Source organism: Bemisia tabaci, chromosome 4 (assembly GCF_918797505.1).
Source record: "Bemisia tabaci chromosome 4, PGI_BMITA_v3".
NCBI lineage: Eukaryota > Metazoa > Arthropoda > Insecta > Hemiptera > Aleyrodidae > Bemisia > Bemisia tabaci.
In genome coordinates, this window is record NC_092796.1 from 48733799 (window position 1) to 48754920 (window position 21122).

At 41.8% G+C, this 21122-nt stretch overlaps 1 protein-coding gene across 2 annotated transcripts in view; it reads right to left on the minus strand.

Annotated features, from left to right (window-relative positions):
• Positions 1 to 21122, minus strand: part of LOC109043806 (uncharacterized) — a 53563-nt gene that overhangs the window by 11836 nt on the left and 20605 nt on the right. Inside the window, exon 2 of one of the 2 annotated variants that reach the window (XM_019061122.2) lies at positions 5705 to 6214. In XM_019061122.2, the coding sequence (XP_018916667.2) occupies positions 5705 to 6214 (510 nt within the window). Of the gene's footprint in view, positions 1 to 5704; positions 6230 to 21122 lie in introns of those variants that run through there. The other variant, XM_019061123.2, reaches the window with a different exon arrangement.

Genomic DNA, 21122 nt, shown 5'->3' on the forward strand with positions numbered 1-21122 from the left:
AGGGTAAACTTTTATCACTGAGACAAAGTTATGGCTTATAGACAAATTAGTGGTTCACATGGAACACCACTAATAGTAGTGAAGGCAACATATAATAACAGCACATCTGCCTTAGTGATGGTACAAGACACCTTAGTGATGGCACGAACACCTTAGTATGATTCAAAACTCGAGAATCATCAGTTAATTTACGACTATTAGTGGTGTTCCATATGAACCACTAATTGGGTTATAAAGCCATAGATTCATCTCCGTGAAAAAGCCTTTGTTCAAGTCCAGCGGATGATCAGGGAAAATCAGTGTTTCTAGCAAGCTTTAATAAGAGGATAGATCGCGGAATCAAAACTCCCCGCAGTATGCAAGATCTCGATAGCGGATAATGCGCCAAATTTTGCATTTGAATAAATGTGAGCGACGATTGATTACCTGTTAACAGGGAAGTGATCCGCGCGAGAGATTAGCACGGCGAGCCTTACGTGTCGTCTCGGGAGCTGCCAGCGTGGGCACCGGCGACGGCAGACGCCCTGACGCCCCCCGATCCGACCCGAGACGCTGTTGTTTTAACAGGCACGATTTGCTAAGCTCGCAGCCGACGTTGCCAGAATCCCAGTCTTCGGGATTTCTCGGACGGGAGGAAGAGGAGGTGGCCGGGAGAATCGGCAAGCCGTCCGCGGTCGAGGCATGGGGTTCGCGCCGCTCCGGACCGGACAGAACTAGTGCGGAACGAGATTCGGCACAATTCATCCAAAAACTCTTCTCACCGTCGTCGTTGCCTCAACGCAGATCAGATCAGACGATCTGATTTTAACCTAGAATCTTCCTACTCAGGGGTTTTACCCAGAGACAAGGGACCCTCCACTGGCCTCTTGGCGACAGGTGGAAGCGTTCACTTTCGGGGATTCAACACTTCCTATGGACAATTATAAGGGAGTAGCAGTCATCACTCTTTTTCCGGCTGTTGACCTACCTACATGGTGGGTGATGAGCTCCGGGTGACGTCATCCGCCGAACAAGTTTCCCAAACTTCGGCCATTTTCGGCTTGTTTGCAAAACGAAACTGCAAACTCGTTGTTAAACATCAACCATGTAGGTAAGTTAACAGTAGAATGCTGAAGTCTCGAAAGTAAAAGCTTCCACCATGGCCAAGATACCAGTGGAGGGTCTCTTGTCTCTAATTTTACCAGAAACAAGAGACAAGAGACACTCCATGGGTATCGTGGCAGTTCTGGAAGCTTTTACTTTCGGGATTCTAGCATTCAACTGTTGTCTCACCTACTAGGTCGATGGTTAACAACATGTCAGGAGTTTCGTTTTGCAAACAAACTGAATTTATAAGGAAACTTGTTTGGCTCATGACGTCACCCGAAGCTCATCATCCACCTAGTAGGTAAGTCAACAGCCGGAAAAAGGGTGATGACTCATAATTATAATAATTGTCTAAAAGGAAGTGTTAAATTCCCGAAAGTAGAAGTTTCCACCTGTCACCAAGAGGCCAGTGGAGGGCCTCTCCCTCTTGTCTCTGGTTTTTACGCTGAAAACGGGAAGTTCCGAATCCTATCTAGACGTAATGGGCTAGTGGCACCCATTTTTTAAGCTCATTCTTTGAAAGTACAATGTGAACTGAGCTTCACTGGAAAGAAAAGTCTTGGATCCAGAGTCTAGACATTCTCAAAAAGTTTGACAAGAAAAAGTACTCTTGATTCAATCGGATCTTTGCTTGAATCGAGAGGGAATCCGTTCAAATTGGGAGGATTGTCTCCAGATTCAAACAAAAATCCGGTTGAATTAGGAGAATTTTTTAATGTTAATTTTTTGATGAGTCTGGGCTATGGATTCAAGATACCTTTTTTCCAGTGTTTTGGGAATTTTCTCGAATTTTTTTTAAACCCAAATGGCAGAGGCACTCCGTTTTGAAAATGTCAAAAATGGAAACAGTTTGGAGCAATTTTTTCGAAGGGCTCTGATGACGCATCTAGACAGGGAAAACCGCGTTTGCTGAATGGCTGAACTCAGCTTCAGGCTTCGCCTTGCTACATCAGCTAAACTGTCAGCTGTGCTTTAGTCCCCTTGGAAACGGTTTTTGAGCTTAATAGTGAACCAGTTTCTTATAACTGAACATTAACAATAGGCACGTGCTAAATTAATGCGACTCTTGATAAAAAAAAGGAGGATTAATTTTCTCTAAAGATGTCATTCATTAATTGGGGCGACGAAAAATGTCTCATAGTACTGGTTAATGCTCATGGTCTTTAGAAGTCTTCGTAAATTCACAAACATTAAAAACCGCACCAAAAAATCTCCTACATCAACACCTCAATTCAAATGTGCCTTGGTCCGCAGAGAAACCATTTTCAACCTCCTTAAGGCGCTTTACAAGAGTGATCATCAAAGCGCAGCAAAATGCCACAGTGCCTTCATCATTTTTGCACGCAACACGGACAACCTTTGGACACGAATAGTTGCATCTAAGGCATTATCATGAATATCACGTCACACGCGCGCCCCCGCAGTTAGCCAAAATACTATAAGAAGTATTTGGTTTACTCATATTCGTCCAATTGTGAATAGCCCACCTCTGGTGCCAAAATTCTGTAAAAATCACTTTTCAAATACTCTTGAAAAAACGTTAAAGTACCAGAGAAAAGACCATCCAGAGAAAATACCAGAGCTCCTATTTTTAAATATCTTCCGGTAAAATTTATATGTAAAACATTTAGTAGTTTTCAATGATTCCTCAAAACATTTTAAATGTTAAAAATACGCAAGAAACCTGCCAAGAGTTTTTTTTACGATATCTACTTAAAATGTATCCCCCATAAAATTCACCCGAACAAATACCGAAGAACAGTCGGATTTTTTATCGACGTCAAAAAATTTACCTAGTCTCAACTCTTTTTTCCAACATTAATCAATACTAGAATTGTTCACTTTTCATTTATTTATCAAATTGTTTTTGAACGTTTTGAGGAGGTGTATCAGGAATGTTACTGACTTAAGCACCTGCGTAAACTTAAGCTCGATGTTTGAACTTATATATTCATGCCGAAAATAACTGTGAACATGATTGAAATGAAAAGGAACCAAAAAGCACAGAAAAGCCTTAGAATTCGGTTCCTTGTGATACATTTCATTTGTACATAGTTTTTTCTTTTCTTTTCTTTTTTTTTTTTTTTTTTTTTTTTTTTTTTTTTTTTTTTTACGTTTGTTTGTTTAGCATAAGTACGCCCATTTATTTTGCGCGCGAAGGATGATTTGCGATTTTGGCGTAACGGTGGCGGGGAAACAACCGGTGGCGCTACCACCAGTCCGGTGTTGCCGATTGTTTCACAAAATTGAATTTTCTAGATAGCCATTACCCGGGGTCTATGAGCCAATTTGACAATGTTGGATGCGAACGACGCAAGCTATTGAAGCGGAAACAACGAGCGAGCAGGGCGGGCGCGCGCCATGAGCTAAAGTAGTGCCTCGGCTCCCAGATTCGACTGAAATCCGAGTCCGAGATCCGAGAGCCCCGAATGGATTTCCGTGAAGAATCCCGATTATTGCTAAAGAGCTGGCAAAGCGTGGATCGCGATCATGGATCGTGCGCGCTCCAGACTGGCTCCGAATCAATAAACCGGTGAATCAGTCGTGAATTCCGCAAATCAGGAGAAACGTTGCCGCGTCTCCGCCGTTCATACGCCAGCGGGCTGATCATTGAAATTGATACACGGAAAAAATTAAATTGGTGATTTAACAATTCAATTGCTAAACAAAGTGACTACGATGTTTCAATGTAGATTTTACAACAACAAAAAATGCTACTGTAACCACCTCCGTGGTTATATTAGCTTACAATAGTAGTTCAAGTAGCATTTTTTTGCAAAGCATTTATTTTTTTGTAAGCACTCAATTTCATGAGATAAAAGCGTACTTGTTATCTGGATATATTAGCAAATTATCAGAATAAAAATTGCGATTTACTTGGTAAATTGCTTTCAGTAGTGTTAAAATTGCATATTTTGTGTAAAATCAATTGAAACATTGCAGTCACTCTTTTAGCAATTTAATTGTTAAATCAGCGATTGAATTTTCTTCCTGTAAAAGAAACGATAAGGAAGGAATGCAAAGGGCAAATTGAGCGATTGTTTAAATTGATAGATAAAGCTATAGACAAAGAAGACAAAGGGCAAATTGAGCGATCTCATTGGTAGAAACAGGTGATTGCAATGGACTTAGGAGGTAAGTCTGTAATAGACTAATAAATGTCAATCCACGAGAAACTCCGCAATTTGTCGTATCCCTCACGAAAGGACGTAACTAAACTTCAACATTGCCCAATTTCCCAGATAAATTGCATTTCTACGAGGGGAATCTTCGAAATTTCTAACTGAAAGTTTCACAGATCTTTCATCCCATGTGAAAATTAGACAAATATTCGACAAAATTTGCGTAGGTACATTCTTGTAAAGAATCGAATTGATTTTGTCTATTAATGCAACCTTGGAGTGGAGTCACGTTCCTTCGTTCGAGAAAAGGCGAGTTAGGCCATCATTTCTCCCTTAGTCTACATCAACAACCCGTTTTAATCAATACAATCGCTTCATATTCCCTTTATCTTCTTGGTCCATAGATTTGTCTATCAATTTCAAATCAGTCTGCTGAGCTCTCTCCCTCTTAATCACTGCTTTCTCCCTCTCGGGCCAAGATTTACCAGCCACCCTGGTAAAACGGTCCTATATAGGAACTCATTAGATTTCAATTGGGACCCATCAGGTTCCTATGGGCGCCCATATCTGCCACATTCCTATGGGACCAATAGGTGGTTCAAGGCATTCGATAGGAACCTATGAGGACCTAATGGGATCCATGAAATTCCAATTGATCCCAATGGGAACCATCGCGAATGGAGATGTTGCATGTGTGAGGGATTTGCGATTTGACCATTGATTCTTACGTAAAAGTTCGCAAGAAACACGATGGTGCCACTGGTTTTCTCTGGAATCATCTCCCAAGCTCAAAAAAAGCTCTCAAAGTGAGGCCAAAATGGAGGGGATATCCCACCCTACCCTGAGAGTCCACGTCTACATCAAGATAAACTCTCCATGCAAAGATAGGGAGCAAATACATCGACAAGGCTGCAACTTTATTTGGGGACTCCAAAACTGAAAACACGGCAATCCTGCTAATGTATTTGCTCCCCATCTTTGCACGGAGAGTTTGTTTTGATGTAGACGTGGACTCTCAGGGTAGGGTGGGATATCCCCTCCATTTTGGCCTCACTTTGAGAGCTTTTTTTGAGCTTGGGAGATGATTTCAGAGAAAACCAGTGGCACCATCGTGTTTCTCGCGAACTTTTACGTAAGAATCAATGGTCAAATCGCAAATCCCTCACAGATGCAACATCTCCATTGCCAGTGGGGACCCGTTCGCCCGCACGGGTTCCAATCAGTGGCGTGGCGTGAATTGCGATATATCGATTCTTATGCTATTTAAACCTATAGAAAAGGATCGATAAATAGGGTGTTCGCAGCGAACACCTAAATAATCGACTCTTTACCATAGCTTTAAATGGCAGAACAATCGATACATCGCAATTCACGCCACGCCACTGGTTCCAATGGAAATTTCTCTGCGGGTTCCCTGAGGACCAATTTACCAGGGATTGAGATGGGATTCTGTGACTAGCGCAGCTGACTCATTGTTAAACTGAAAACTGACGCACCTGTGTCTTGTATCGGATGAAGTAGACCTCGGGCTTGGAGGGTTGCGTGGGTGCGGGCGTGGGGATGGAGATCTCTGGCTGCTCGTCCGGCTTCTTGACGAGGACGTAGATGAGGGTCTTCTGCTCGGCCGGCGGGGGAAGGGCCGGGATGTCAGGCACGGTGGGCGGGGGTGGGGTGGGTGCCTTGATGAACACGATCTTGTAGTGCTTCTGCGGGGGCGGCGGTGGCGGGGACGGCCTTTTGGGCGCGTAGTAAGTTGGCTCCGGAGGCGGCACGTGGACGTAGACGTGCTTGTGGACTACGGGGGCCTGCGCCGGGACGCCGTACTGCGGCGAGGGCCCCGAGGGGTAGCCGCCTCCCGAAGAGGGGTAGCCGCCCCCGGAGGAGGGGTACCCGCCGCCACCGCCGCCGATGGGCGCCGCGTAGGAGTCCAGTTGGATCCCTGATGAGTACCCGTTCGAGACCGGAGGCTCCGGCCGGGCAAAGGCCACCCCCAGAGAGGCCATCAACTGAAACAGAAACATATCCAGATGTAGTTTATCATTACGCACTATGGAGAATTTGCATGCACATTTTTTATTGCTTCATCTGAAAGTGCTTAGAGAGCTGATTACACACACTGGAAAAACACACTATGTTGTCTTCCTGTGCCGTGAATTTGTCGTTTCCCAGACAAAAGAATGTAACTGAACGACAATGTTGCCAAATTCCCTCTTGTATATTGTATTTTTATCCGGAAATTGATGAGGGGTTTCACTGATAATTTTACTGCACTGAAAAAAAAAAAAACACATTGGATCTAGAGTCCAGACTCTTAAAAACATCGACAAGAAAAAATACACTTGATTCAATCAGATTTAAGCTTAAATCAAGAACCAGCCTCTTAATTTGAGCGGATTTCCTTTTGATTTAAGCTTAAATCCGATTGAATCAAGAGTCCTTTTTCTTGTCAATGTTTTCAAGAGTCTGGACTCTAGATCCAATGTGTTTTTTTTTCCAGTGATTGCTTCATCTGAAAGTGCTTAGAGAGCTGATTTCACAGTATTTTTTATAATTTTTCTCTGATATGGGGAATAGTATAAAAATAGATTCAAAACTGATAAAATGCACCGCCTTGTGACGTCATCTGGGGGCATTTCCAATTTAAACACGTGTATTTTAGCAGATTATATTATTTTGTCGTATCTTTTCCGATAATTGTTCAATTCATGAACCAAGGGTATTTTCGTGTTCAGTTCACTCAGTAGTTTCCTTTTAAACACGTAATTCATCAAATTTTAGAGACCTTCAAATTTTCTATCGTACGCATGAACGAAAGTGGCAGAAAAACCCCTACAGTATTGAACCTCAGGTTAAGGAGTATGTCATACGCGTTTGGCAAACATTTTCTTTTTTGCCAAATGTTTCGGTTAATGCGTTGCTCAACGACCAACAGGAGGGTAATTCTTGTAGGGTTGAGTGGTTTAGCCTCAAAGTAATGGTTTTTACCTGTCGTGAAGGGGCAACTGAATGATCTGTCTATAGCCATCCCACGGTGGATCGAGACAGTAGAAGAGGTCGGACAAAATTTGGAAACTTTAAAGACTTGTAACTCCGTTTATACAAAGCTTTGAGGTTCATAGGTTTTCTCGCAAAATATTCATCTTAAAGCAGTCCATGAAATTTAAAATGTGACGAAATAAACATCAAAATTTGCAGTTTTAGTCAAAAACTTCATGGCCGAGCTCTCTAATTGACTCGATCCACCGTGCGTTGCTGCTCTAACGGATACTTGGTTAACCAAGATGGAACACTTTGGTGCTCCAAATCGTCCGAAGTTTTTTCTCCGTGCACTTTCAAGAACCCAGAGTAACAGCTTACTGACAGATGGACGTACGTTAATCAAAGACAGCCACCCCCACAACTATGCCATGAGCCCTGCTGTCATCATAGATGCATTAATTCCCATGAGGCTCAGGGTACAAGTTACAATGGGGATATTTCCTTTTTGATTGCAGTACGCCTAAATGGATTACATTTTGCAATAAGGAACCACTATTTCTGGCCCATTATAGAAACAACATACGTGTCATTAGTTCCCCTTAGAGTCCCTTTATACTGAGAGTCAAGACAATGTGAATCCATTTCTGATTGGTTCCCGTATTTTAGGCCTTCATAGTGTCACAAACGGGAATAAAGATTACAGTTTCACCGATTGCAAAGATTATAATCTGGAATGGACCGGGGAATTACGGGTTCGGCAAGGAACAAACGGAATGAGGGAAGGAACGAAGAAAGGAATTCGAGAATGGGCCGATCAAAGATTACGAAAAACGTTCAATTTCTGTAATCTTTATTCCCGTTTGTGACTCTATGAGGGGTGTTGTCTTGACTCTCAGTATAAAGGGACTCTAGTTCCCCTATGCAGATATGTGCTTTTATTTTTGGGAGAGCCAGAGATAGTGGTTCCATATTGCAAAATGTAAACCAAATCATCTCGTAGGTCAAAAGTGCAATCAACTGCATTGCACAAACCTAAGTGCACTTACAAGCTGGCCTCTCTGTTAGCCGCACGTCAAATTTAGAATGCACTTTTAATTCGAAGCCACGTCCGATTTCGCAGGTGCTGCACAACGAAACAGACACGGATCGATCCACTGCAACGGATCGGCGATTATCCTACCCACCTGTGCGGAGGAACTGATGACAGATTAAACACGACCGATTCGCACGGAGCTTTTTTTAGTGGTGTCGGCCAAGTCTCAAAAGCTCGGCAACTTTCACACGTTCGACGGACAAAGGAACGGCGCTACCGACGTCACGCAGTAGAGGATCTGTCGGGCGCAACTGCGCTTGCTGTTTGAAGCGATATTATTTCGATCATCACAATCAAAGTCCCTCGCTTCTACTTGCGATGACAGGTGTGAGCTGGACGACCTCGTCTTTCCGCAACCACCCCTCTACGGGGATTCGGCCGTGGATTCCTGGTCATTCAGTTCGTCATCCCATGTTGCCCTGTCGTCGTTCCAAATAACCGAGTTTTGGTTTCGATCGTAGTGCGTATTTATGATCAATGGGTCGGTTGCAAACTTCAGTTTGAGCTAAAAGAAAAGTTGCGTTTAGGTATAAAATGGCTCGAAAATTACAATGAGCGCATTAAAAAATTCACTCCTATCCTACAACACTCCTTATCACAAAATATGTGTGCTTAAGAAATATGTGATTTTAAGCCTCCCGCTTTAGAAACGATACCACAGCACAGGCGAACATTTCGTAAGAAGAGTCGTTCCATCCAACCCTTGCGCCTTGGGATGCTACGCAATATTCAACATGGCCGATGCCAGCCAGCATCAAAACACACGCGACGAGACGGGATTTTATCAACCAGTGTGTTTATATTTACATTTTCCTTGCGCTGATAAAGACCATGGTGCTTCCTCACGATTTGCGCGCAAAAGCGTTAATTAATTAAAAAGCGTTACATGAAATTATTAAATAATTTGGGGAAAAAAAATATTCACAGATTTCCCCAGAAATTCATATTTTATCAACGAAAATTTGGCAACGTCCATAGGCTCATACGGCGTTCTTCCGTAGCACGGCAGTACATCACTACTTCTATGATTCCGATCGATCTGAATACGTGCACTACATGTGTGGCTCGGATTTTACTAGTTTACGGTAAACAAGACAGCGGCGGCGGTTGAACGTAAGTTACGTAAATGACGTGACGTAATGATGAATAAGTGTCTTCAAAAGAGAGCAGAACAGGTTCACAGGTTGCGAGTCCTGACCGCGGCCGGACGCCGAGCTTATCGAAGTTCGAACGATTCGGAAGTTCGGAATAGCCAGCGTTAAAACAATCAAAATTGGTGGAATACGAAGCCCGAGCTACATCGATATCGTCACCTTCCAGGCAAAGTATCACAAGCACCATGCGACGTTTAAAAATTTCCGCCGCCATTTTATTTTTTTACTGAGAAATTGTTGGTTGAATCTGTTTGGAAATTTCACTAAATTTTATCGGCAGCACAAAGAAAATTCAGTGAAATTTTCGGGCAGCTTCGTTGAACAATTTCTCTGTAAAAAAATAAAATGGCAGCGGAAATTTTTAAACGTCGCATGGCGCTTGTGATACTTTGCCTGGAAGGTGACGATATGATGTTGTGAAATGGTCAAAATCAAATGAAAGAGTCGAACCAGGAGGTGAGAGTGCTCTTAATAACATTCAAAATTTATATAGATTGATTTTAAAAGCTCGAATCCAACCCAAGAGAAAAAGAAGAATGGTGCGCTTTTTTTTATCATTGTTGTTTTTTTTTGTGACGAGAACACCCGGAGAATATACAAAGTTAAATAAAACAAGATTTGTTCGTGAACCGTAACGGACGAGCGGTTATTTTCACACTATGTTTTTCCAACGTATATAATAAGTTCTATACTACGTACTATATTTACCAACGGTCCGTTGTTGAAAGCATGGATTTAAACGTGTTGTCTTGACGCAGAATCAGTATAGAAAAAGTTGCAAATTTTGAAAAAGTTGAGAAAAACGATAAAAAACGTGTGGGTTAGATGAAAAAAGATAACTGTGTAAGATATGAGATGCAAAAAAATATAGTAAATTTTTAAATTTTCCAAAATTCCTCTGCAAAATGTCAATTCAACTCTTACAGCAAGGAACTTCGGGACGAAGTGTACACTTTCTAGCTTTTATTTGCAATTTAATCAAATTTTTCGAATATGTATATGTCTATTTTTATCCTTTCTATTATTTATACGTATTTCAATTCACTTAACGTTGTATACATGGTATCTGGAAAAAATTTAAGAAAAAGTTGTAAATTTTTAAGAGAAATGCAGATTTTTGCAAACGATCTCTAGAATATTTGAACAAAAAATCCACGTATTTGACAACACTTTTTCGAGTTTCTACGCTGAAGATTCTCAATTAATTTAAACTGTCTCGAAAAGTTTAATGGAAAGCAAGTTTTCACAGATCAGATCGTTAACACCGTTTCGCCCGTCATTACTTCAGCACTTAGCATGCACGTCATTACTTAGCACTAAAAGTCTAAATTGCGCAATTGGAGCTTTTTTCATCCACCTCCATTTTCTCAGTCTTTTTTTCCGGTTTTCAGTTTGAAAAAAAAAATCTGCTGTGTAACTGTCATGTTCATAAAGAGGCTTACACCAGTTCCAGTTTCAACGAGTATTATGCTGCCGTGCTAAGGAAGAACGCCGTATGAACATTCGAGAGTTGCCAAATTTACTTCGATGAAATGTTTATTTTTGAGGAAAGTTGTGAATATTTTTCCTTTAAATTTTCAGAATCATTTGGTGGCGTTGCGAAGAAAATTATCTGAAAAATTGGGAGGAAAATATCCATAAGTTTACCAGAAAATTCGTGTTATATGAAAGGAAATTTGACAACGCCTGAAGGTTCATACGGCGTTTTTCCTTAGCATGGCATTATGCTGAAGCTATTGCGTGGATAATGGCGGACCCTCGCGTCAAAAGACAGAAATGACGTCATTTGTTGAGATTGAACTTGACGCGTCGCCCAGAACATCGGCATCGGGGGGCCGATTGGCGGGCGATGACATGAAGGAGGCGACGAGCTCTTACGTCAACTGCCGTTACTTTACGTCAACTGCCGTTACTTTACGTCAACTGCCGTTACTTTACGTCAACTGCCGTTACTTTACGTCAACTGCCGTTACTTTACGTCAACTGCCGTACTTTACGCAACTGCCGTTACTTTACGTCAACTGCCGTTACTTTACGTCAACTGCCGTTACTTTACGTCAACTGCCGTTACTTTACGTCAACTGCCGTTACTTTACGTCAACTGCCGTTACTTTACGTCAACTGCCGTTACTTTACGTCAACTGCCGTTACTTTACGTCAACTGCCGTTACTTTACGTCAACTGCCGTTACTTTACGTCAACTGCCGTTACTTTACGTCAACTGCCGTTACTTTACGTCAACTGCCGTTACTTTACGTCAACTGCCGTTACTTTACGTCAACTGCCGTTACTTTACGTCAACTGCCGTTACTTTACGTCAACTGCCGTTACTTTACGTCAACTGCCGTTACTTTACGTCAACTGCCGTTACTTTACGTCAACTGCCGTTACTTTACGTCAACTGCCGTTACTTTACGTCAACTGCCGTTACTTTACGTCAACTGCCGTTACTTTACGTCAACTGCCGTTACTTTACGTCAACTGCCGTTACTTTACGTCAACTGCCGTTACTTTACGTCAACTGCCGTTACTTTACGTCAACTGCCGTTACTTTACGTCAACTGCCGTTACTTTACGTCAACTGCCGTTACTTTACGTCAACTGCCGTTACTTTACGTCAACTGCCGTTACTTTACGTCAACTGCCGTTACTTTACGTCAACTGCCGTTACTTTACGTCAACTGCCGTTACTTTACGTCAACTGCCGTTACTTTACGTCAACTGCCGTTACTTTACGTCAACTGCCGTTACTTTACGTCAACTGCCGTTACTTTACGTCAACTGCCGTTACTTTACGTCAACTGCCGTTACTTTACGTCAACTGCCGTTACTTTACGTCAACTGCCGTTACTTTACGTCAACTGCCGTTACTTTACGTCAACTGCCGTTACTTTACGTCAACTGCCGTTACTTTACGTCAACTGCCGTTACTTTACGTCAACTGCCGTTACTTTACGTCAACTGCCGTTACTTTACGTCAACTGCCGTTACTTTACGTCAACTGCCGTTACTTTACGTCAACTGCCGTTACTTTACGTCAACTGCCGTTACTTTACGTCAACTGCCGTTACTTTACGTCAACTGCCGTTACTTTACGTCAACTGCCGTTACTTTACGTCAACTGCCGTTACTTTACGTCAACTGCCGTTACTTTACGTCAACTGCCGTTACTTTACGTCAACTGCCGTTACTTTACGTCAACTGCCGTTACTTTACGTCAACTGCCGTTACTTTACGTCAACTGCCGTTACTTTACGTCAACTGCCGTTACTTTACGTCAACTGCCGTTACTTTACGTCAACTGCCGTTACTTTACGTCAACTGCCGTTACTTTACGTCAACTGCCGTTACTTTACGTCAACTGCCGTTACTTACGTCAACTGCCGTTACTTTACGTCAACTGCCGTTACTTTACGTCAACTGCCGTTACTTTACGTCAACTGCCGTTACTTTACGTCAACTGCCGTTACTTTACGTCAACTGCCGTTACTTTACGTCAACTGCCGTTACTTTACGTCAACTGCCGTTACTTTACGTCAACTGCCGTTACTTTACGTCAACTGCCGTTACTTTACGTCAACTGCCGTTACTTTACGGCGCTCGCAAGAAAAACCTGTCAGCTCCCGTCCTAAGTTCCGAGCGAGCGTCTCTCATCTTTCAATATTTATTCTCGACCGCTGCTGTCGCACAGTGGCAGCTTTGACGACATTGTTGAGAAAAATATGGAAAATGTTCAGCCGATTAAAGGACATACGGAAAAATAGAGGTTGGGGTCATGTCACGGAAAGGTTTTTATGGGCTTGGGAGTCACAGAACAAAAATAGTAGCATCATCGTTCCTCTCCACACAGGCACAATCAGTTAAATCACGAATAACCCGCTCTTGCCTGAAATCCATAGACTGATCTAGTGGCTACGTCATTCGAAAACATCGAACCCTTGGTTCGAATGTAAACAAACACAGAACCTTGTTTCTGATGCGCGCCCTTTGCGCCATGGAGGTCAAATACGTCCAAGTGTTTTAATTAAGTGTTACAATCGAAATTTCTCGTGTTCTATAAATCTTCAATTGATTTATAACAGGCGAATGACTAAATTTCAATAAATTAAGACGATTAAGTCATGAAGAATGGAGATGTTGCATGTGTGAGGAATTTGCAATTTGACTATTCATTCTCATGTAAAAGTTCGCGAGAAACACGTTGGTGCCACTGGTTTTCTCTGCAATCAACTCCCTAGCTCAAAAAAATCTCCCAAGTTGAGGCCAAAATGGAGGGGAGTACCCCACGCTACCATGAGTGTCCACCTCTACATCAAGACAAACTCTCCGTGCAAAGATAAGGAGAAAATACATTAGCAGGGTTGCCGTGTTTTCAGTTTTGGAGTCCCTTATCAAAGTGGCAGCCCTGTCAATGCATTCGCTCCCTATTTTTGAATGGAGAGTTTGTCTTGATGTAGAGGTGGACTCTCAGGACAGCGTGGGATATCCCCTCCATTTTGGCCTCAACTTGAGAGCTTTTTTTGAGCTTGGGAGTTGATTTCAGAGAAAATCAGTGGCACCATCGTGTTTCTCGCGAACTTTCACATAAGAATTAACGGTCAAATCGCGAATTCCTCACACATGCAACATCTCCATTCGTGCATGAGTTTATGTTAGTTTGTTTTGGTTTGAACCAAGAGTTCGGTACCATATCGAATGACGTGGTCACTAAATCGGTCTAATCTAGACCATTGTTCGGCGGGACTGGCCGGTGCGTCGGTAGCTGACGGAGCAGCACTAAACGGACATAGTGGTCGCCGGACGCGTCCTTGCGTTGCGTGTTGCGTGGCTCCGCTGCGGCTGCAGTCATATTAGCGACACAGCTTACGCCTCGTGACGGGGACGGATCAGCGAAAGTGCTCTTCTTTCCTCCTCCCCCCTCGCCCTCTCTCCACCCCCCCCCCCCCGTCCGCGCTTCTTGCGGCACGTTTTAACGGCAACTTACTCGCGCCAAGTGCACGCAACTTTTCTCCGGCAAGTACGACACCTCGCGTTGCCGCAGCCGCCGCGGGCACTGTGCCAGCGCCTGCTCCACGCGCTCACGCGTTCACGCCTCCTGACCAAGTGCCCGGGCACCGTCCCATGGATGACGTCATTCGCGCCTTCTGTTCGATCTTAAGGGTGCGAATTTTGCTCGAGAGAGGGACGGAATCTCAACTTTCGGGACCGTGTTAGTTTGCGACCATTCGCGAAGTTCTAAGAGTTCGTGGGCTCGGAAAGTTCGCTGAATCGTATGAAGTTAAAAAAGGAAAAAAGAAAAAAAGCAAGGATATTGAGCATTTTGACGCAGAGTACATCCAAAGTGTTGACCACGGCAGGTTTGCCATGGTTCAAGCCGTGGAGTCCCTAAACAAAGGGGCAACCCTAGAGATGTATTTTCTCCCTGACTGTGGCATGGGAAGTTTGACTAAATACGTAAAGGGGTGGACTCTTAATGAAAAGTGGGATCTGGGGTATGTCCTCTATTACGGCCTGAATTTTGAGGGGTTGAGCTTTGGTGATGACTTCAGAGAAAACCAGATTGGTGGTACCATCGTGTTTCTCAGGAGATTTAACACGAAGATAAGCTCTTAAGGCGCAGTTCCATGACACACGCAAGAATTCCGTCAGCGCTTGAAAAGTGTACCTTTAAATTGTAATTTACCCAAATGGACTAAAAATAAGTTGACCCACTCCAAACATAACTTTTGGAACACCAAAACGCTCTATTTCGCCCATAGCTAAAATTCTGATGTTCCGAGTCTGCCAAAACAAAGTCTCCCAAAGTTTTACAGTATCAGTCGAAACGAAAGGATCTCCACCACTCACTCCTCAAGTTGCTAGTTCGTTGGTTTTCAAAAATGCACTGAAAAGTTTTGACGACAAGTTCTTCAAATGAGATTACAAACAATTGCTCAGCTCGTTAGTAAGTAGTCAACAAAACGAAAATAAAATGGACCAAATAACGGGGCCTTAAAAGTAAAATTTTTCACCACTGTGGTAACACGGGAGATTGTCTCTATGTCTCTGTGCTTCGTCTGGTACGCTTCAGAGGAACTACAAAAAACATATCTAGATCGCGGAGAAAATTTCCTATTATTTCAATTATTTATTAAGTACATGGATCACGGCCATATCGTCGTTTCTCTGACGTGAGGGTGCGGGCGCATCTCTACTCTGAAGTGAGCCTCAAAAACCATAGAGTCATACGGAGAACAGGGCTCAAGTGAAAATCAAGATACACCCTTACTTTATAAGAGCAACGATATGTCTTTCGGATTTACTTGACAAAAAAACGATCGACCAACATCTAGTATCAGTACGTCGCTTGGCTGACAAAGAAGCGTAACTACACATTGAGATGATCCCGGGAAAGCATTCACTGGAAAAAAACACATTGGATTTAGAGTCCAGACTCTTGAAAACATTGAGAAGAAAAAATACTCTCGATTCAATCGGATTTTTGCTTGAATCAAAACGAAATCCGCTTAAATTAAGAGGCTTGGTTCTTGATTTAAGCTATGTTCTGATTGATCAAGAGTACTTTTTCTTGTCGATGTTTTCAAGAGTCTGGACTCTAGATCCAATGTGTTTTTTTTTCCAGTGTTGTGTTTTATGGACAACAGGGTTCATCGCCAAGTGTAGTTACGCCCTTATGTCAGGAGGGCGACGAGTATCTGCACTTATTACGACACTGTCTATTTTTCCCCCGAGTGCACCTTGCACTTTAGAACAAAATTTTCAGAGAGTGTTCCGAAAATGGCAAAAGAGACCACATGCAACTTTTCGCACCAATAATGATCACCTATCCCTCGAAGAAATAAAACAAGGCAAGAAATCCGCAACGTCACAAATCGAAATAAGCGATCCCGCGGTTTCTCCATAAATCATTTTGTTTTTATTTTATTATTTCCGAGAAATTCTACGATCCTCTCCAGGCTTGCTAGCCGACAGAAGAAAGTGTTAATGCAAACAGGAAAAGAGTGTAAAATCGAATATTTCAGGCCCATTCTGACAACAGCGGCTCGTGACTCTTCGCTCAAAAATCCGCAGGTGACGTTGTGGTCATCTTCAGGCGAGCGCCTAACCGGCCACTTTCTACGTTTGATCGACAAGCGAGCAGAATGGACTCAATGAGTGAATAGACTGAATGAACCGGCTCAGTTGTTTTACGAGACAATCGTACCGCAAGGTCGCACAGTGCTCAAACGCAAATTTTGTTTCAACTCACATTCCAACACACAGACACTTAGGTTTCAGAAAAAATTATGATTTTTCAACAGTAAACATACACATACACACATGCACGACAGTGCTCTGTGGGCTGATTATTGAAATTGATAGAAAAGCGATAGACAAAAAAGACATAGGGAGTATGGAGCAATCCCATTGGTTGAAACGGGTGGTTGCAATGGACAAAGGAGGTAAGTAATGGACTAACTAACGGCAACCGACAAGAGACCCTGCAGTTAGTCCATCCTTATTCCTTTTAGTCTATAAGAACCACTCGTTTAAACCAATAAGATCGCTCCATGCTCCCTATATTTTCTTTGTCTATCGCTTTGTCTATCAATTCCAATGACCATGAGAACATGAGTCTTCCAAAATATTAATATCTGTCTGGTCGCTGAGGTTACACCTCAAATACTGACAGAAATATACCTTTACTGAAAAAAAAAAAAAATTGCGGGCTTTGTAGACATACCGTCCGTCTCGGGCTCATAGGCTGAAAGTTCCGGGTGCTGGAGCCGTAACTTCGACTGCTCCGGGTGATCCGCCCGGGATCTTCGGTTTCTGAGCCCGAAAAGCGGACTGTACCTATGTTATATAACCCATAAGCACGGTTTTCATGACCGACGTTTATTTTTTCAGTTTTTCCATGAATGCTTCGAATGACGTCATTGACTCAGGTTGTTCATGCTTCAGTTTTATTTCATCAACAATGGATGATGAGCGATCTGCATGGATTTTTCGTCACTGATTGCAAGACCATTTTTGAAGAAACTGAGACACGCCTTCTAAAGCAAGATATTTTTTAATAATTTAAACGGTTGTGGTGGTGTAGGAATCTGAGGGATGAAAAACGGGAGCAAGCTTCTAAGGAGGGAAAGTATGAATGCGCCTCTTTATATATTTGCTGAAAGAAGGAGATTGGTTTGCTTCAAAGGAAGAGATAAAGATGAATACAGAGAACATTGAACCTGGACAACTGTGCGATACGGAAGTTTTAAATAGCTTCACTCCTCTTCCGTAGATATATTGGTGTAACGACCGTCAGAAACAGTTGGTCATTTACCTCATAATTTCGGCCCATCAAGATCGAAGTCGCCAAAAGTTCCAGAATTTTTGTGCGCAGTGAAAATTTACTGTATTATTTGTATTTTATCAGTATTTTAATCGGTCTTAACCATATTGGATATTGGAAAGTGTCGCTTTATAATAATTGGGAATTGATTAGGCTCGCCCTTTAATTAGCGGATTTTCAAAGGTGTACGCGCAAGGAATGCGCGATATTAGCGAGTACTCTGGCATCCAATCACTGCCAGATAACATGGAGAAGTATTAGCTCTTTACTTCCCAAAATAACCAAAGATATAGAAGTCAATGGTATCAATGACAAACTTCTTTAGACCAACACGCCAAAACGCCTTCATCTAATTACTTATGCAAAAAGGGTCGACAGCTCAGCATGTATGGTTGCATCAAGATGTAATCCTTTTTAATTTAATATTTATATAACTTGTAACGCAACAAATTTATTTATATGAAAGATTATAGATATTTTAAATACTCTGCCTTATGAATATACTCAAATTTTAGAAATAAATGTGCTAAAAGTACAAGTATACTAATATGTCACAATGTGAGTATGTAAATTAGTTTGGATCTACTTTTGATGTAAAATTAGGCGGCCAGGCAGAATCTAACGAATTTCAAGATGTTTGTCTACTATTTCGGGCAGTATAACGCTCTTCCTTTTCGCAAGAAGTGTTAATGTATCATGAAGTTGGGGCTCTGTTGCGACACAATTTTGAGGTGTTTTTCCACTGTGCGGCGCTATGTCACGCTTGTCAGATGTGCCCATCAGCTATCACGGCTACTTCAAGAACTCGATTAGATTATCGTGATCAAACCAATCGTATCGTTACTGTAACCAGGAAAGTGGCAGAAAAATTATCGAGACCTGCGTAGAAGTAAAAGAGGCACCGCAAGAAAGCTTTCTGGACTTTGATTTGCATTTTTTGGAGAGTCCGTGCTATTTTCATTACGATTTTCCTGCTTCTTTCAACGAAAAAGAAAGTAAACCCATACCGGAATTGAAAAAACACAGCAAAAGAATGATCAAACGGAGCGGAGCGGTGAAATTTTTGTAAGAGTGATGTTCCATTCGACTTAGATTTTCGAAAATACATTTTTTAACAGATTCACACACGTAAGGTTTTGTTTTCCAGCCCATAAGAGGTTAAAATTGACAAACAAAAGAAACGCAGATTACAAATTAAAGAGTTTTGAAAATTGTATTGTAACTTTTGTGTTTTAAGTGAAATGATAAGCGGGTACAGGGTGAAAACAAGGAATTGTAAATTTAACCACATTTACAGCTGATTTTGGTGCCGACCAAGAAATGCGGTTGATTATGGTAATTTAAAAATTGACAGACTTTGCCAGCAAAGCATAAATTAATGTATTAATTGATTGGTGCCAAAATCAGTAATAAATGGTTAAATATATCGTTCCTTTTTTTCGGTTAACATGTGTTGTAGTAGTTAATTTTTCACCCGATAAAGAGGTCGATTATGCAATTTATTGGTGTGGAATAATCTCATAGAGAAGAAATTAAAGTTCGAAAAACTGTTCACCGGGACGTTCACAGCTAGTCGACGAAATAGGCAGCGAGTGAAGACATAACACAGTCATAACGATTTAAGAGTTACATTTGTTGCTCCTGTGGTGTGAGGGTGTATTTCAATTTTCACGTGGAATCCAGAAATCGTGGAGTTATACGGACAATAGGTCTCATCTCAAAACGAAGTTACAACCTTACATCAGAGGAGCCACGATTTGTTGCTTTACGCAAACAATTGTGAAATAGGAAGTTTTTATTTTTACGAGTCTACGAGTGCTCGAAACCATTTCCACCTGACCCGGGCCCGCGCTGGATCTTAATGAAAGTTCATTAAAAATAAAACCACAGGAGCAGAGCGGCTACCCAAACAAATTAACTATGAACGCTACGTGTTACCAATACGCAATCGCATTGTTTAAATCTTCGAGGCTGGGTCTATCTGATTTGCGGGCTCTAGGTAGCTTGAAGTATTCAAGGCATGAGGAGTTTCGACAGCGGGCAAAAATGGTGACATTTCCGCATTTAAAGTACGAATAGTTACCAAAAAATAAGGAAAAATAATAAGAACACGTACACAGAGAGAAAACTCTACAAAAATTTTGGTTAGCGCGGTATGTAAAACACAATATAACCCAAGCCTTACGTTGACTTTGGGGTTTTTCAGTTGCTCCATTGATTTCTAAGCAAAATTCATCGCAAACTGCATCAAAATCATGATTTTTTTTAACATCCTTCAAATTCTAAATGTGCTTAAGAGGGGAACTTTGAGTGTGAAAAAATGTGATAGTGATAACTAATGCCAAATACGAGAGAGAACAAAAATAAAACTAATGAGAATCATATTATGTAAAAGGCAGTTCTCAAGAGAACTCCCTAGTACTTCTCCAAGAGGCAGAAAACAATCCTCATCTTTTAATATCTCGAAACGATAAAAATTTGGTTTCAAACCTTCTACTCTGATGTATTTTAAGCGTTTAAAAATTAAAGTTTGAGCTTTTCCCAACGAAGCAAAATTGTATTTTTGCCCAAAAAACGGAGCAGAGAGACTTGGAGCAGAAAGTGCGTTCAAATTATTCAAAACGCCTTCAGTAATCTGTATATGCGACCCGGACATCCGTTGAGCAGGAATAGTTGTATCAAAAAGTTAACGTCGACAGCCAGTACGTCGGTCTACAATCACGTTGAATACGAAAACCTCTTGGAAACTTTTTTGAAGTTAAACTATATCCACGACTAATTGTGTACGGCTTTTTACAGATATATCGATTACGACTTAAAGGAAATCGAAAAATGATGGAGCGTGTTTAAATAATTTATATTTGTAGGTAACAAATATAAGGGTGATCTACTCGCCACCGAGCACCTTATCGATTCACAGATACTTGAATTCTCATCATGACATCATCTTGGAGAAAAGTCTTAGTTTTTCATGGTAGATCAAAATTGCATTTTTCTTGCTTCATTATCTAACTCCCTTCCCCAGGAGGTCTACCTACCCTACCCGCGATTCTTGTCCCTGAACGGCGGCAGTTACAGCCCCTCATCCACTAGCTTCTTTGCGACAGGTGAAAACTTACGTATTTTCATGTCTAAGAAAAGCAACCCTGTTCGTCAGTTTAGTAATCTGGTATTTTATAGAGAAGAGCTCTGGTCCTCTCATTTTGGAGTCGGTCAGAGACGGGCCGATTTTATATAATTTTCGGTATCGTGTATAAATTAAAATTTTCCGTACTTCCAGATTTTTATAGAATAATTAACCGTGTTAATTTATTAAAATGTAGTCATTGACCGGTCAAAAATCAATTAAAGACTCATTGAACACG